Source organism: Entelurus aequoreus, linkage group LG12 (genome assembly GCF_033978785.1).
Source record: "Entelurus aequoreus isolate RoL-2023_Sb linkage group LG12, RoL_Eaeq_v1.1, whole genome shotgun sequence".
Classification (NCBI taxonomy): Eukaryota; Metazoa; Chordata; class Actinopteri; order Syngnathiformes; family Syngnathidae; genus Entelurus; species Entelurus aequoreus.
This window is the reverse complement of record NC_084742.1, coordinates 30334061-30349033: the sequence shown is the minus strand read 5'-3', so window position 1 is coordinate 30349033 and position 14973 is coordinate 30334061. Positions and strand designations below refer to the sequence as shown.

Sequence of the window (14973 nt, the reverse complement as noted above, 5' to 3'; positions counted from 1 at the left end):
GACTTTATTTTATAAGTATGACTTTTAATCTCATAATTTAAACTTTCTTATCTCATAATTATGACTTTATATCTTATAGTTTTGACTTATCTCATAAGTTTGAGTTTTCATTTAAAAATTATTTATATTGTATTTATGACTAATCTCACAATTTGGAGTTTTTGATTTATAATTTCGATTCATCTCATGATTGATCTTTTTTTAAATCTCATAATTATAATTTACCATTGGGGTATTTGTTTAATGGCGGAAACGGGCTTCAATTACTAGAGTAAGTCGTCAAAAAATGGGCACAGAGTATTCATCGTTCTTTTTTTAACGATCTTGGTCCGTCAAGCGTCATGACGTCACTACAAACGATGTACACTCTGCTTGAATTGGAGAGTTGAGCGTCGGAAGAGAGTGGGTAGGAAGGTAACTTTTTAACTGGAATAACACCGAAATTAATACAATTTATAATAACTGCTGGTCAAGAATGGCTCCAGTAAGTACCGAAGGAGCCAAGCAGGATTCTCAGTCACCGGTGGCCCACGACGACAAGGAAGAAGCCGCAGATACCGGCTTGGAGGAGCAGGCCGTGTCGGACCTCAAGCAGGAGCCGGGTAACAATGAAGCGGACGGGGTCGGAATGGACGCCTGTGGTGGTCGCGGGGAGGAACACGAGGGGAACACGTTGCTTCCTCACAACGACGACAAAGACACCGCTTCTCCGAGCGAAACGAGCCCCTACGGCCGAGACGACAAACTATCAGAAGCGGGGAAAAGTCCAGCCCAGGGGAGCCTGGCGAGTAGTCCCGAGTCCGCCCAAGAGGGCTCCCGGGTGCTGAGACAAGAACAAAGAGAGGGAGGGAACCCGTCTCCCTCGCCGCCGACAGAGCACACAAAGGCGGCGGAGAAACACGAGCATGGCGTGAAGAGGCGAGCCAGCGTGGAGCTCACCTCGTCGGACGGGGAGCCGCTCAGTCGGATGGATTCCGAGGACAGGTCTGTGGAAGCAGCACGGAGACTCCCCTATATCATTGTTACCATCGGAGCTAAACAATATGCAAATTAGTCTGGTCAGATTAAAAACCTTGTGGGAAAAAAACCTCAAACCTACACAAATGACACAATTATATTATAAGTGAAATAAAATCTAGTTATTTGCCATTTTCCTCCAGGCTTACCACTCTGGTGTTAAATAACTAGATATGAAGATTAAATATGCTATTAAAATATGATAAATTATCTTATAGTAAATCATGTTGGTGATTGTATGGTATCATTATTTTGATAAAGGCAGAAAGGACTGTATTGCTTAGTTGCAACCAGCAGAGGTGCTGTTACTTGAAAGCATTTGCTGTAATTTGGGAGGATAGAGAGGTCCTGGGTTCGATCTTGGGCTCGGAATCTTTCTGTGTGGAGTTTGCATGTTCTCCCTGTGACTGTGTGGGTTCCCTCCGGGTACACCGGTTTCCTCCCACCTCCAAAGACATGCACCTGGGGATAGGTTGATTGGCAACACTAAATTGGCCCTAGTGTGTGAATGTTGTCTGTCTATCTGTGTTGGCCCTGTGATGAGGTGGCGACTTGTCCAGGGTGTACCCCGCCTACCGCCCGAATGCAGCTGGGATAGGCTCCAGCACCCCCGCCACCCCAAAAGGGACAAGCGGAAGAAAATGGATGTATGGATGGAGTCGACACATTTTTTATTTATGTAGCTTACCACCACCAGGTGTGAATGAATGATGGGTTCCCACTTCTCTGTGAGCGCTTTGAGTATCTAACAATAGAAAAGCGCGATACAAAATCTAATCCATTATTATTATTATTAAAAGCAGTTTTGTCTCGTGCACTTCTTAACGTCCAAAAATAATGTAACGCTATTGAATGGAGACAAGTCAAACAGTGCAAGGTGGAAAACTGCTTTTCAGGCTGAAGTTTGTCCTTCTAGATCACCCACAAACTCATTGTTTGGGTTTCTGGGGCTGCCTACTTGTCAATAATGATAGATAGCACTCAGCAGCTGTAATATGCGGTATAAGAGCGAACTGGCGGCCACCCATCAATATGAGCTACGGACAAGTAAGACAAAAGATCCAAACGAGCCAAGTGCAAGGTAGTTATGTTGTCCACTAAGACTTGGGCTAAGGGAAAAAGATCACAGACTGGCTATTCTTGGTAGCTCAATGGTTTAAGTAAGAGTCTTTTGTTCCAGTGGACAAGGTTTGATTCCCAGTTAGGACATACAAGGTACACATTTAACTAAATCATAATGAAATCTTGAAAAACCAGAGTGATGTTATTTCATTCTGTTAATGTTTTATGTTGTACAAAAATATATTTGTTTCCTATTCATATCACTCCAAAACATGCATAAAATCTCTTTAAACCAAGCCCCCTGTACCGAAGCCAGTTGTGTCAGCCCCACTTCTAAAATCCAAATGTTATTCCTGGGTAGATGGCTACGTTAATGATCCCGAGGGAAATCATCCGATAGCTGACATTGGTTTTACAGCTAAGTAATTGGACAGTAAATATGGCAAAAACATATATTTAACAGTACACGTACACTGCCTGTGAATATTTTCATTTATCCAGGTATTTGTATTATCTGGGCATTGACTCAATTATAACTGGATTGTACAGATTGTTTTTGAAAACGTTTCGTCTCTTATCCGAGCAGGCTTCATCAGTTCATGCTCTAGTCTGAGGGGATGGTGCAGGATCCGCTTAACCTATCTCGTCTTTGAGTATGAACTGATAAAGCCTGCTCTGATGAGGCAAAATGTCTTCTCAGAAAAACTGAACAGTCATGTTGCGTTCTATCCAATTCCCTAACAGTACATATACTATACATTTGTCCACACTGCTGGTCAATTCCGATTTTTTTGCCCATATGCGACCTGTATTGGATTTTTTCATGTCCGTGTGAACACTGCAATTCCGAATTGTTTATATTCGACACAGGCCTTTTTCGTTTGTGGCTATAAATCGGGTATATAAATATGTGATGCGTCCCTTGCTCATGTCACATTCATCCGACTTGAACGTCATTAGAAAAAGTGATAATTGTGATAATTATTCGCCAAAATAGACGTTTATAAAATAAATAATTGACAACGGAGCAGAAAACAGTGTAAAATAATGTATTTTAGGAACTCATGTGAAAGTTCCACCAATCCTGTCTGACTGCTTGCCCACAGACACGCTCTTCAAGCAGACATCGAAGCAAGAAATCCTGTAAAACTGTGAGAGACAAAATACTTGTCCTCGTCCTTCTTAATTTTCTACGCACAATAATTCGGTTCAGAAACTGTTGACTTTGATTGCACAAAATCCTAGAAATTGTCACAAATGTGCCAGTGGAAACCATGTTTACTTCCGTCATGTCCACATGCAGGTCAGATTGCATTCACATTAGAAATAAATAAAAAAAATTGTCATGTAAAGGGCAACTAAAAAGATTGTATTTAACAAAAAAAATCCACATTTGACATCTGACCCTGAAGTGTGAACATTGCCTAAATCTACATGCAATAGTACACAGTAAATAACTGCAAAGTATTGACTTACTCTATGTCAATTGAGGCAGAAAGGAATGCACTAATTGCCTGCTAGCAGCAGAGGCACTGTTGATTCCTTATCAAGTATTGTTTTGGTCAGAAGAACAACATACACCAACTATTAAGATGAAAACACAAGTACTCGTAGTTTACTACCAGCTCTGGAGACTTAACCTTGGACGTAGGACTGATATTCTCTTTTACCACATTGGTATGTTTGTGCCTCAGTATCAGCAGCACCCTAATGGACATGGAGAGCACAGCGTCAAGTGGCCGTTCCACGCCAGCCATGCTCAACAGTAATGGCGGCGGCATGGTGGGGGGCCACGGCACCGTGCCAGTGAATGGCAAGTCGAGCTACACGTGCTGTTGGGATCGCTGCCAGCTGCACTTTTCCAATAGCCCTGATTTGGCGGATCACATCCGAGCCACACATGTAGACGGCCAGCGGGGAGGAGTAAGTCTTTAATTTTTGTTGTTTCAAATTATATTGTTTGCATTTACATATATGTATTCTGCTATAGTACTAAGGTGATATCAAAGTACCAGTAGAGTGGAAAAGCAACTTGCCTCTATTTTGAAGCTTTTATCATATATATCTGATTTATGACACCAAAAGACTTCCGAAGTTTGCGAATAAATAGATATGATAAAAATAGTATAAATCTCACAGAGATTCTCGAGCCATTTTGAGAGTAATGAGGAAGCCAGTCACGTAGGGATGTAACTGTACAATATTATCACGGTATTAAGGCCACGGTACAATATTATTGTGGTATATGTCCATAAAGGCTTACAAATGCCATAGTGTGTAAAATGAAATGGCAGGAATGTTTAGGATAAACACACTTATTGTAATTGAACACAAACATAACGCTAACATGTTGTAATCATATTTATTACTACAAACATAATTTTTAAGTGCAAAGAATTCTGCAGGGACATCGACTGTTTCAAGCAAATACAAAAGGAAACCCCAGCAGTTGAGTGTCTTTAAATTGACAATGTAAACATCCAGTGTAAAACAATAATGTTCACTTTAGTGTCTTTCAACTTTTACTTTCTGACAAGCGGTGTCCTCCACAGTGGACACGTCTATATCAGTCTGGAAAATGATTATTTTCAGAAAAGTTAACTAACAATTTAACTTTTAACAATGACAATACCTCACAAAAATGATGTTTGGCTTCAAATATAATTTCTGGATGACGGTTTATGAGATGGCGACTTGTCCAGGGTGTACGCTGCCTTCTGCCCAAGTGCAGCTTCATAGGGTCCAGCCTGCCGGCGACATAGAGAGAAGCAAGCAGTGGAAAAATTGATGGATGGATTGAGGATTTATCAAGTAGTTTTTCAGTTTCCTCATATTTCCAGCGTTGAACTTTTTTGGGGGTGATTACCTCCGTGCGGTGCGATGTGACCGGCTGGTTCTGTGTCGCCTTGGAAACGCTTGAGATGGAAGTATTGCTTTGTGGAACGAAGACTCTTTTACCTCCACCAAAGAGATTATGATATGCCAGGCTTTGTCTGTTTGTTAGCAACATAACTTAAATAGTTAATTATAGATTTTGATGACATTTTTCAGGAAATGTCTAAAAATACCATTCCTCTCATCGACTACGAACACACTTCACTTCCTGCTTACGGCGTTCCATTCCCCTACCTTGGCGCCCTGCGCTGCGCAGAGGATTCCGGGAAATGTAGTTTATTTTCAGACTCGGCCAATGCTAAAGTGGCGGAAAAAACTACTCACCAAGTTTTTGTTCGATACTGTCAGGCGTCACGGTATTATTCAAATGCATTACAAAACCCAACTTATTTGTTCTTGTCTTACATAAGGATTGTAAATGATAGGCAGCACATCTCTTTCCAATTTTTGCATATTTCCAATATGACTGATCTGCTGATATGGTCAGAGTGCAGAAGCGTTCCTTCAGTGACGTAGATGCTATGGAAATTGCCCAAGATATTCGGTGCAGAGTTTTCAAAATGGCCGACTGAATCTTTGGCATTTTGTGATGTTTATATAGTGTTTTCTCATACTTTGCAGATTGTGAATACAATTGGATATGGTTTAATGGATACAATGAAACCCAATCATATAAAGTCAACCTTTTTTTAAGACCCTAGTGGTACTTTAACAACTAAATATATGATGATTTTAAACTACGCATGTCTGCAAATAATGACTATTTGTGTCTGCTGCGTACTCCACACAGGTGTTTGTGTGTCTTTGGAAGGGATGTAAGGTGTATAACACGCCATCCACCAGTCAAAGCTGGCTGCAGAGACACATGTTGACGCACAGCGGCGACAAACCCTTCAAGGTGACACACAATTTCCAGATGAAAGAGATGGACACCTGCATAATTTGGCCTGCCCCTCTGAATCGTGTGTGTGTGTGTGTGTATATGCAGTGTGTTGTTGGTGGCTGCAATGCCACATTTGCCTCTCAGGGTGGACTGGCACGTCACGTTCCCACTCATTTCAGCTCGCAAAGTTCATCCAAGGTTTCCAGTCATGGCAAAGTGAAGGAGGAGTCTCCATCAAAGGCTGGCCTCAACAAGAGAAGAAAGCTCAAAAACAAACATCGACGCTCACTCCGTATGTACTTGTGGAGCTTCTTTTTTTTATTTTTTGCATTTTCATTATATTATGTTTATCCTTGCCCTACATTTACATGTCATCACTTACTGTTTGCAACTTTCTTTTATGCTGTCTTGTTTCTTTCCATTATGCAAGGGGGCAGCATAAGAACTGTCAGGATGAACAATTACACGGATTATAGACAAATGCCTTTTCTAACCATGCTTAAACATAGTACAGAGCACTCGCACATATCAAACCACCTGGAATATAGCCGCTAAATTGCAGCATTGGAACATGGCGTACCCACACGAGTCCACCTCAATCGAGCCAGATTTGGGTGAAATTGTCCTCAACGTTTTTGTATGCCTTACATTACACTGCAAATGTTCTTGATTTTTTGGCTTACTACCAGTCGATCCATTTGTATAGTACAAAGCTGCATTGTCTTTGGTAAATGGTGCAGAGACGATTGTGTTAATTATGACACAACTATCTTGTGTCAACGTCAAGTGGAGGCTTTTGTACTTAGTGGATTGTTTGTAGTCTTTTTATCTATATTATACGCTTATGATTTGTGTGTAGTGTGTGCATTGGGTGTCAGTCTCTGTCCCAGGCCCTGTCCACACAGGAACGTTTTTAGGTGGGAACAGTAGGTTATTGCATGAAACATTTTTCCCTAGAGTGGGAAAGTCTGATAACGGCACCTGTTATCGTGTGGACAAGCAAACCACTACTTTTTGATAACATCGCTGTGTTGTCACGTGACCATAAATAAAAGAGAGGACTGCACGCAATAGCTGCTATCAACAACAATGGTGAACAAGAAAGCAGTGTTTGTGCTGCAGTTACTGCTATTAGCTTTATGGCAACAAAACCTCATCAACAGCTATCAACTAGAAGTGCAGCACAGGCGCATAAAACATTTATAATAATAATAATACATCATATTCTTAAAAATACCACCACATTGTCAAGCTAGAAGGAGTGCATCAAAACTAGCATTAGCATGTAGCATAAAGCTCCAAACGAGCTTCTCCTCTCCAAGATTGAAAGCCTGATCAAACCAACCTGCAAAAGTATGCCTTTTAATTTGAAAAATAAAAAAACCCAAACCTTCTTGTGTGGACAGGGCCCCAATCTAGTTCTTGAAACGCGGAACGTCACCTCAGGACACGTACTGGTTGGCCAGTTCAAAGTCTGAGTAGACTGAGTGGCACTCATCTCAACCTCCAGTCCTTGCAATGGAACCAAACTCCCAGAAAGGGTCTGGACTTGGTTTCACTCTGGTGTTTCTGCTAGGGAAAGACGTTGAGTAGGTGTCTGCCTTATAATAGTTCCTCCGCTACTCTTTTGTTGGAGTCTTTCCTGATAAATGAGAAATTCACTTTCATGCGCCTTTGGGTCGGGGAAATTGTCCTACCTGTTGAACTGCAGCTCAGAATACCCATTTTGGAGTCTCTCAAAGAGGTGGTGGCATAATTCTGCTGAAACTTTAATGGCCATGTCGGTCACAGCGTACAACGTGGAGTGGTGTGATCAAGAAGAGCGGCCTCCTTGGTCTTATTTTTTTGGATGTCTTTGCTAATCAGTCCGCCCCTTAAAGCCAGGTGACAAAACTGAACGTATACAATACAAAACAAAGTATACACCATGTAATATCTGATACATTTGTTTAAGGAAAAGAGGATGATTGTTTTGTTTGTTTTCAGCCCGACCTCATGACTTCTTTGACGCCCAAACCATGGATGCCATCCGCCATCGAGCTATATGCCTTAACTTGGCAACACACATTGAGAGCCTTGGCAATGGACACAGCGTGGTGTTCCACAGCACGGTACACCCACACACTCACCAACTAATAGTAGTTTACTAAAGTTTTAAACACTAACTGCCTTGGTGTGGTGTCATGATACATCATGTAGATATGTGTAGTGTCGGCCCCGAGCCCAAAAAAGAGGAGTGTTGCATCAGGTAGGGCATTCGAGTCAAATATTTACACCAGGGGTGCCCATTACGTTGATCGCAAGCTCCCGGTCGGTTGCGAAAGGTGTGTCAGTCGATCCCCAGCCTGGCATAAAAAAACATAGTACTAAAAATTACCACTCATCAATTTTCACTATGATGTCACTTTTGTCACTTCTGACATTCGCGGCACCCGAGGATTTTGTGAGATGACGCTGGCTGCTGCGAGCTCTACGACGGAAGGCGAGAAACACTTTTTTTTATTTCAACAGACTCTCGTGCTGTACATGGCGTCAAAAGCCTAAAGACCGACCGCACAGTTCCTGTCTTCACAATAAAAGTGCTGCTCCATCCTGCCTGCGCTAACAAAATAAGAGTCTCAGAAAGATAGCGCACACAAGCTAGCAAGCTCCGGAGTTTGCCGTCAATGTATTTCTTAAAAACAAGTATGGAAGCTAGACAAATAAGATGCAAAAAACCAACCACTTTCATGTGGTATTGGACAGAAAAGAGGACTTTTTTTTTCCTACTCCACAATGTAAATTAGAACATTTGGATATGTATATACCGTAATAAAAATGTTCATTTTTTCATACCTACCATTGTTCTTTGTTTAACTAATTTCACTTGATTAAGCCTATTCTAACATTCCACTCTACAAAATAATGAAAGTATGTATGCTTCCTTCTGATTTTGGATCAACATCAAAGCTCCAGTAGTGGTATCATGTTGGAAGTGGAAAAAGTTATATCAGGACATTTTAACGAACATTGACAACTTGTTCAGTATTTACTGTCTGTGTGGCTGCAATATACTGTACTTATGTGGCATGTCCACCATGTGTGTGTTTTCAGGTAATGGCAAGGAGGAAAGAAGAATCTGGCAAAGTGAAAGTTCTGTTGCACTGGACACCTGAGGACATGTACGTTTGTTGTCTTTGTGGCATTAATAGCTGAGTAAGGACTTGGTCTTTGTAACTGGTAGACGTCGGCCCAAGTCCAGCTGTGGACACAATAAAATGGCAAATAGCTGTTCAAGTGACACTATTCTACTTCATAGTAGGGATGGGAAAAGAAAACCGGTTCTTGTTCAGAACCGGTACCCAGTTTATCAATTACCGGTACTTGGAATCGCGTGACAATTTTTCAAGCGGTTCCCTCAATGATACCAGGTTGGAAATGACTTTGTTACGCCATGTGCATAGTAACATCAGACAGTAAAATGGCGGTGCCCGGGCGGAACAAACGCTCTAAAGTCTGGCTACATTTTATTAAAAAAAAGATTGCAACAGCGCTACTTGTAATAATTGCAAGATTTGTATTTCATCAAGAGGAGGACATGCTGAAACATTTGAACACACAGCATGCAATAAATACCATAAATGAATGTCGCGTTTAGAAATACGTTGAAATTATCACAGCAGCAGTAATGCTAGCACGTACTAACTCACTGCCTATCATGATAGCGCCATTATTTTTGTTAAATTTAAATTAATGCCTTCTCATTTAGATGAGCATAAGAGACAGATTTTGACTGGCTCAGAGGAGGGCAGTAAGTACTATCTCTAGTTCATTTATGCCGCCCGGCGCTATAACGTCTGCTTTTACTGCGGCGGGGAAGGTGCACACAGGACAGACAAGGAGTGAATAAGTTTGTGGTCAAAAACTGGAACCCATTTGCCACGCGAGGTGGATGTTCAATTGTAGGCTGAGAAAAGTTGCATGTTTTCCTTCAACCACATTTTTACTCAGACATTTCCACTATACAGTACAAGTGAAAGTCATACAATTGGAATATCATGTAAAAGTCCATTAGTGTCAGCATTTCAACTTCAAATGTGAAACTAATATGTGATATACATTTATGCAGAGGGATATATGTCAAGTGTTTAGCTATTCTAACTTTGTGATCATAGTCTACAGTTTTTGAAGACTCTACATACGTGCAATGTGTGGTGTGCAACACAATATCTGTTGCACACTGTAAAGTCAATTTCCTTCCGTGGCGCACGGAAGGCTTGAGGTTAGCATGTCTGCTACAGTGACGTGCGGGGAGGTTCACAGGTGGTGAGGTTTCTTTGGAGTCTGATTTACACAATCCTTTTTGGGGTTTTTCTAGTAGCAGTTTGTCGGATCAGCAGAGTAATGCTTTTCGTGTGTTTTCCTTAATTACACATACTTTCCAAGAAATATCCCCTTTTTAAATGTTGAATACATTACACAGGCAGAAGTTAGTCATAGTATGTGATAAATATTTGAGTATTGATTAATAACTGTATTTTTATCAGACTTCCAGATGTTTGGGTGAATGAGAGCGACCGACAGCAGCAGAAGACCAAGATTGTGCATCTGTCCAAGCTACCGACCGATACAGCTGTACTTCTGGACCCTAATATTTGCAGGTGCGCACATTCATCTGCATGAGACGGAACTGTACTCCAAGTACTTAATTTTAATGTTAAAACTGTCGCTCTTGTTTTATTTTCACACAGGATGATCTTTTGAGCGGTTCCAAATAATTGATGTCAGTTCTGAAATCAAACCATTGACGAAGAAGTTGGTCTTTCACCTTCTTGTTCTCTGTTAGGTGACGCTCTCGGAGTTTAGGGACATGTTTCCACGGTTGATGAAGCCATGTCTATTAGGTGCTTATTAACAACAGATAACTAGGGAGATGTTTACTGGAACTAGAAAACTACAGAGTAATAGTAGACACATTTGTAGTGAGAAGCCGTCTTTGTAAATACTTGAGATTTGTAATATATTTTTGTACTTCTTCATTATGAACCATAGCTGTATGTCCTTTTTCTTTTCTACCAAACCTTATGACATAGTCTTTAAACAACACTGCCTATCAGTAAAACAAGTTACTGTAATTAGTGCCGTACAGTGGCAAGCTGTTAAAGAATGTGATGTTCATCGAAACCATCAAAGCAACTTGTTTATCTGCTGTATTGTTCCAAAGAGTGTGCGTGTTTGCTTAAGTACATTATAAAGTTCACAAACTGATACTTTTCCAAGTGGTCTGTTTTTATTCATACACACACAGAATGCATTTTGCATTATTTAAACACAAAGGAAGCGCGCTCACTATGTTGCCCGCAAAACATTCAAAATGGTGAATGTGCAGTGCTGGTTGGACACACTGAGTAGTAACTAGTAGTAAAGTAGACAACAGATGAAGTATAGAAATATTGTCATATCTGCGAAGTGACTGGAATGGTATGCGGACAACAACACACTCACTAATTGCGTTCACAGTAGACTTGTAGTTTAGTGAGGGAAGTATTTCATTTGAGACGTAGACTTATGGGTTACTAACATTTTAGTTTTATACGTAATCATCAAATAGACATGCATATACAGATTTATTTATATACTGTATGCGTTTATAAATATACGCACCTATATAAATATCCTTCCATTTTCTGCCGCTTGTCCCTCTCGGGTCGTGGGGGTTGCTGTACCCTATCACACCTGCTTTCGGGCGGAAGGCGGCGTACACTCTCGACAAGTCGCCACCTCATTGCAGCTATATATATATAATATATATATATATATATATATATATATCTCAGTATATATATACCTCAGTATATATATATGTATATATATACTGATATATATATAATGTTTATATATATATATCAGTATATATATGTATATATCAGTGTATATATATATATATATATATATATATATATATATATATACATACATATATCAGTATATATATACCTCAGTATATATATATATATATATACCTCAGTATATATATATGTATATATATACTGATATATATATATAATATTTATATATATATATCAGTATACATATACCTGTATATATATCAGTGGCGTGCGGTGAGGTTAATGTCTGGTGAGGCACGACTGCATCATCACAGTCAAATTTAAAAACATATGAACCTGCAGTGCAGGTGTACCTAATGTTGTGTCCCTGCGGTCGTTCGCGGCTCCTGCTGCGCGAGCATTGTTGTTTTTGCACTTTTTGGCTTCTTGTTAAGTAGGCTGACCATACGTCCTCTTTTCCCCGGACATGTCCTCTTTTGAGGGCGTGTCCGGGCGGGGTTTTTTTAAATGCCTCAAATGTCCGGCATTTTGAATTAGGGTTGCGTGTCTTTTCATTGTACGTCCAGGGTTTGTCACGGCCAGGGAACCTCATCTGTTCGTCCTGACGAACGCACCTCGGGACACGCCCACGGCCGCGGCGCACATCCAGGGACGCGCGTCTCCACCCTGCAGCTGCCACCAGCTGCAATCATTTACCGGCAATCGGCACACTTGCCTGTAAGGAAGGAGCTGCCTACATAATAAATCTTTGTATATACTGCCCTCTCATGGTGTCTGAGCCGTCACCTCCCTTAGTCCAACTACAACAGGGTAACTTAAACAAAACAAACTGAAGGTGTGCGCACGCAGAAAAATTTGTGAGGGAGGGGCAGAGACACAGAGCGAGAGAGCTAGTGAGTGAATTCAGAGACCATACTTGCCAACCTTCCCGTTTTTAGCGGAAGACTCCCGGTATACAGCGCCTCTCCCGATAACCTCCCAGCAGACAAGAGACAGACAAACATGCCGAAACGTAAATGCAATTTCACGGAGGATTTGCGAAAAAAGTAGTAGTGTTTTCGTACTGGCCGTGACACATGGGAAGCAGAATGCACCGTGTGCAAAGCAGGAACGTACGTATCTTTGGCAAATAAAGGGGCTAAAGATCTACAAGCCCATATTGACACTAAAAAGCACAAAACAGCTGTGCAGGGCGAGAGCTCGTCTACTAAATTGACAGAGTACTTTGTGCGACCTGGAAAAGGAGAAGACGTAAACGCAGCAGAGGGTGTTTTAGCATTCCACACAGTCAAACACCATAACAGTTACAGGTCGATGGATTGCACCAGTGCTTTGCTGAAAAAAGCATTCCCAGACTCAGACACGGCAAAAAAGTTTTCAAGTGCACGCACCAAAACAGAGGCGATTGTCAACAGTGTTATAGCGCCCCACAGCATCGTCATTGCGCTAGAGGCGCTCAAACAAATAAAGTACTGTGGCATTGCTACAGATGGGAGTAACCATGGTGCAGTGAAAATATTCCCAATCATAATCCAGTATTTTGACTGGAAGAAAGTTGGTGTACAAACAACATTGCTTGAGGTCAACGACACACCTAATGAGACAGCGGACACCATTGCAAACTTGTTGATTGAAACACTGAGAAAAAATAATTTGTCAGAAAAATGTATAGCATTTACTGGTGACAACTGCAACACAAACTTCGGAGGAATCAGACGTGATGAAGGGGGGAAGAATGTGTATGCAAATTTGAAGAAGCTGCTCCAGAATAAGACGCTGATCGGTGTGGGTTGCCCAGCACACATAATGAACAGTTGTGTCCATCATGGTGCAGACACACTTGATATTGAAATTGAGAATATCATGTTCAAAATCTACCAGTACTTCCACATTTACACTGTGCGCACTGAGAGTTTGAAGGAGTACTGTGACTTTGTAGATGTTGAATACAGAAAGCTCCTTTCCCACAGCAGGACACGATGGCTGTCATTATTCCCTGGAATCGAGAGGCTGCTGCAGATGTTTCCAGCATTAAAGGGATATTTTATGTCACAGGAAAAAACACCTGTAATGATCAAGAGGTTTTTTGAAAATGAATTCAGTGAAATTTACCTCTGGCACATGCATTCACTCATGTGTGTGTTCCACTTACCCATTAAAGAAATGGAAAAGGAAAATAATTCCATTGTTGAAGTGCGTAACATCTTGCAGAGAGTCCACACAACACTTGAGGAATGGCAGAGAAACAACTTCATGTCCCTGAAAGTTAAGGGACTCCTGGCACAGAAGCGCACAGATGGGCATGGAAAAGAATGTGAACAGTTCTATGCTGATGTGCAGGGTCTCTACAGTGCATGACTGCAGTATCTCCAGAAGTGGATGACACCCATGGAAGAATTCACCCCATTCATGTGGATGGATCTGAGTCAGACACCTAGTTGGAATGATGTGGAAGCCTGCATCAAGTACCTTGGAGAAAAGGGGGTGTCAATTGATGATGCCAAGTGTTTTGATCAGGTCACCAATCTCAAGAAATTCACTGAGAGTAGCAACAGTGATGGAGAGTTCAATGGCCTGCAAGTGCACCAGAAGTGGTGCAAATATTTTGAGAAGGCCAAAAGCATTGCATGTTACTCAGAGCTGCTGAAGATTGCACAGTTTGTCTCTGCCCTTCCTTCTCACAATGCAAATGTTGAGAGGGTTTTCTCACTGATGCAGAGCTAGTGGACCAAGGAAAAGAGCAGGTTGTCTGTTGAGTCATTGAAAGGGCTTCTATTTGTACAATACAACTTCAAAGAAACATCCTGCACGGACTTCCATGCTTATTTGATGAGCAACCGGAAACTGCTGGGGAAAATAAGCTCTTCAGCTAAATATGCATGGGCAAACAAGGAAGGCCAGGGAGACGACGATGAAGACCCGGGAGATGAGGAGGAAAACCAAGGAGATAAGGCCAAGACGACTAAATAAGAAGAAACGCAATACACTACTTCTCCTTTTTTTTGTTTTAAATGTTGACTCTGCATTATTTTTTTTATTTTTTTTACAGAAGCCTAAAATAATTGGCTCAGAAATGCTACCTCTGTTTTTGTTGTTTTAACTGATTTGTGAAATACTCTTCACCTATGGTGTATTCTCTGAAAACATCTGTTTTTGTTTCAAATGTTTTGAGGCATTATTTATATTTTTTTACATTAGAATGGTCCACTAGACTGAGAAGAGACATTTTAAAGAATGGGCTGTTACCTGTTTTTTGTTTAAATATAATTAACCTGTTTTGAGGCTAAC

The 14973-nt window shown here is 41.0% G+C and overlaps 1 protein-coding gene across 1 annotated transcript; it reads left to right on the top strand.

Moving 5' to 3' along the window:
- Positions 1-301: 301 nt before the first annotated feature.
- LOC133661993 (zinc finger protein aebp2-like) lies at positions 302-11104 on the top strand. The gene is made up of 8 exons (XM_062065616.1): positions 302-984; positions 3774-4002; positions 5765-5872; positions 5963-6149; positions 7844-7968; positions 8951-9018; positions 10384-10497; positions 10588-11104. Exons 1-8 carry the CDS (start codon positions 476-478, stop codon positions 10598-10600), a joined length of 1353 nt encoding a protein of 450 aa, XP_061921600.1. The 5' UTR covers positions 302-475; the 3' UTR covers positions 10601-11104.
- The last annotated feature ends 3869 nt before the right edge of the window (positions 11105-14973 follow it).

Coding starts and splice junctions, on each gene's coding strand:
- LOC133661993 (XM_062065616.1), top strand. CDS start 476: ATGGCTCCAGTAAGTACCGAAGGAGCCAAGCAGGATTCTCAGTCACCG. Junction 4,003..5,764: donor TAGACGGCCAGCGGGGAGGA/GTAAGTCTTTAA, acceptor TACTCCACACAG/GTGTTTGTGTGTCTTTGGAA. Junction 7,969..8,950: donor GCGTGGTGTTCCACAGCACG/GTACACCCACAC, acceptor GTGTGTTTTCAG/GTAATGGCAAGGAGGAAAGA.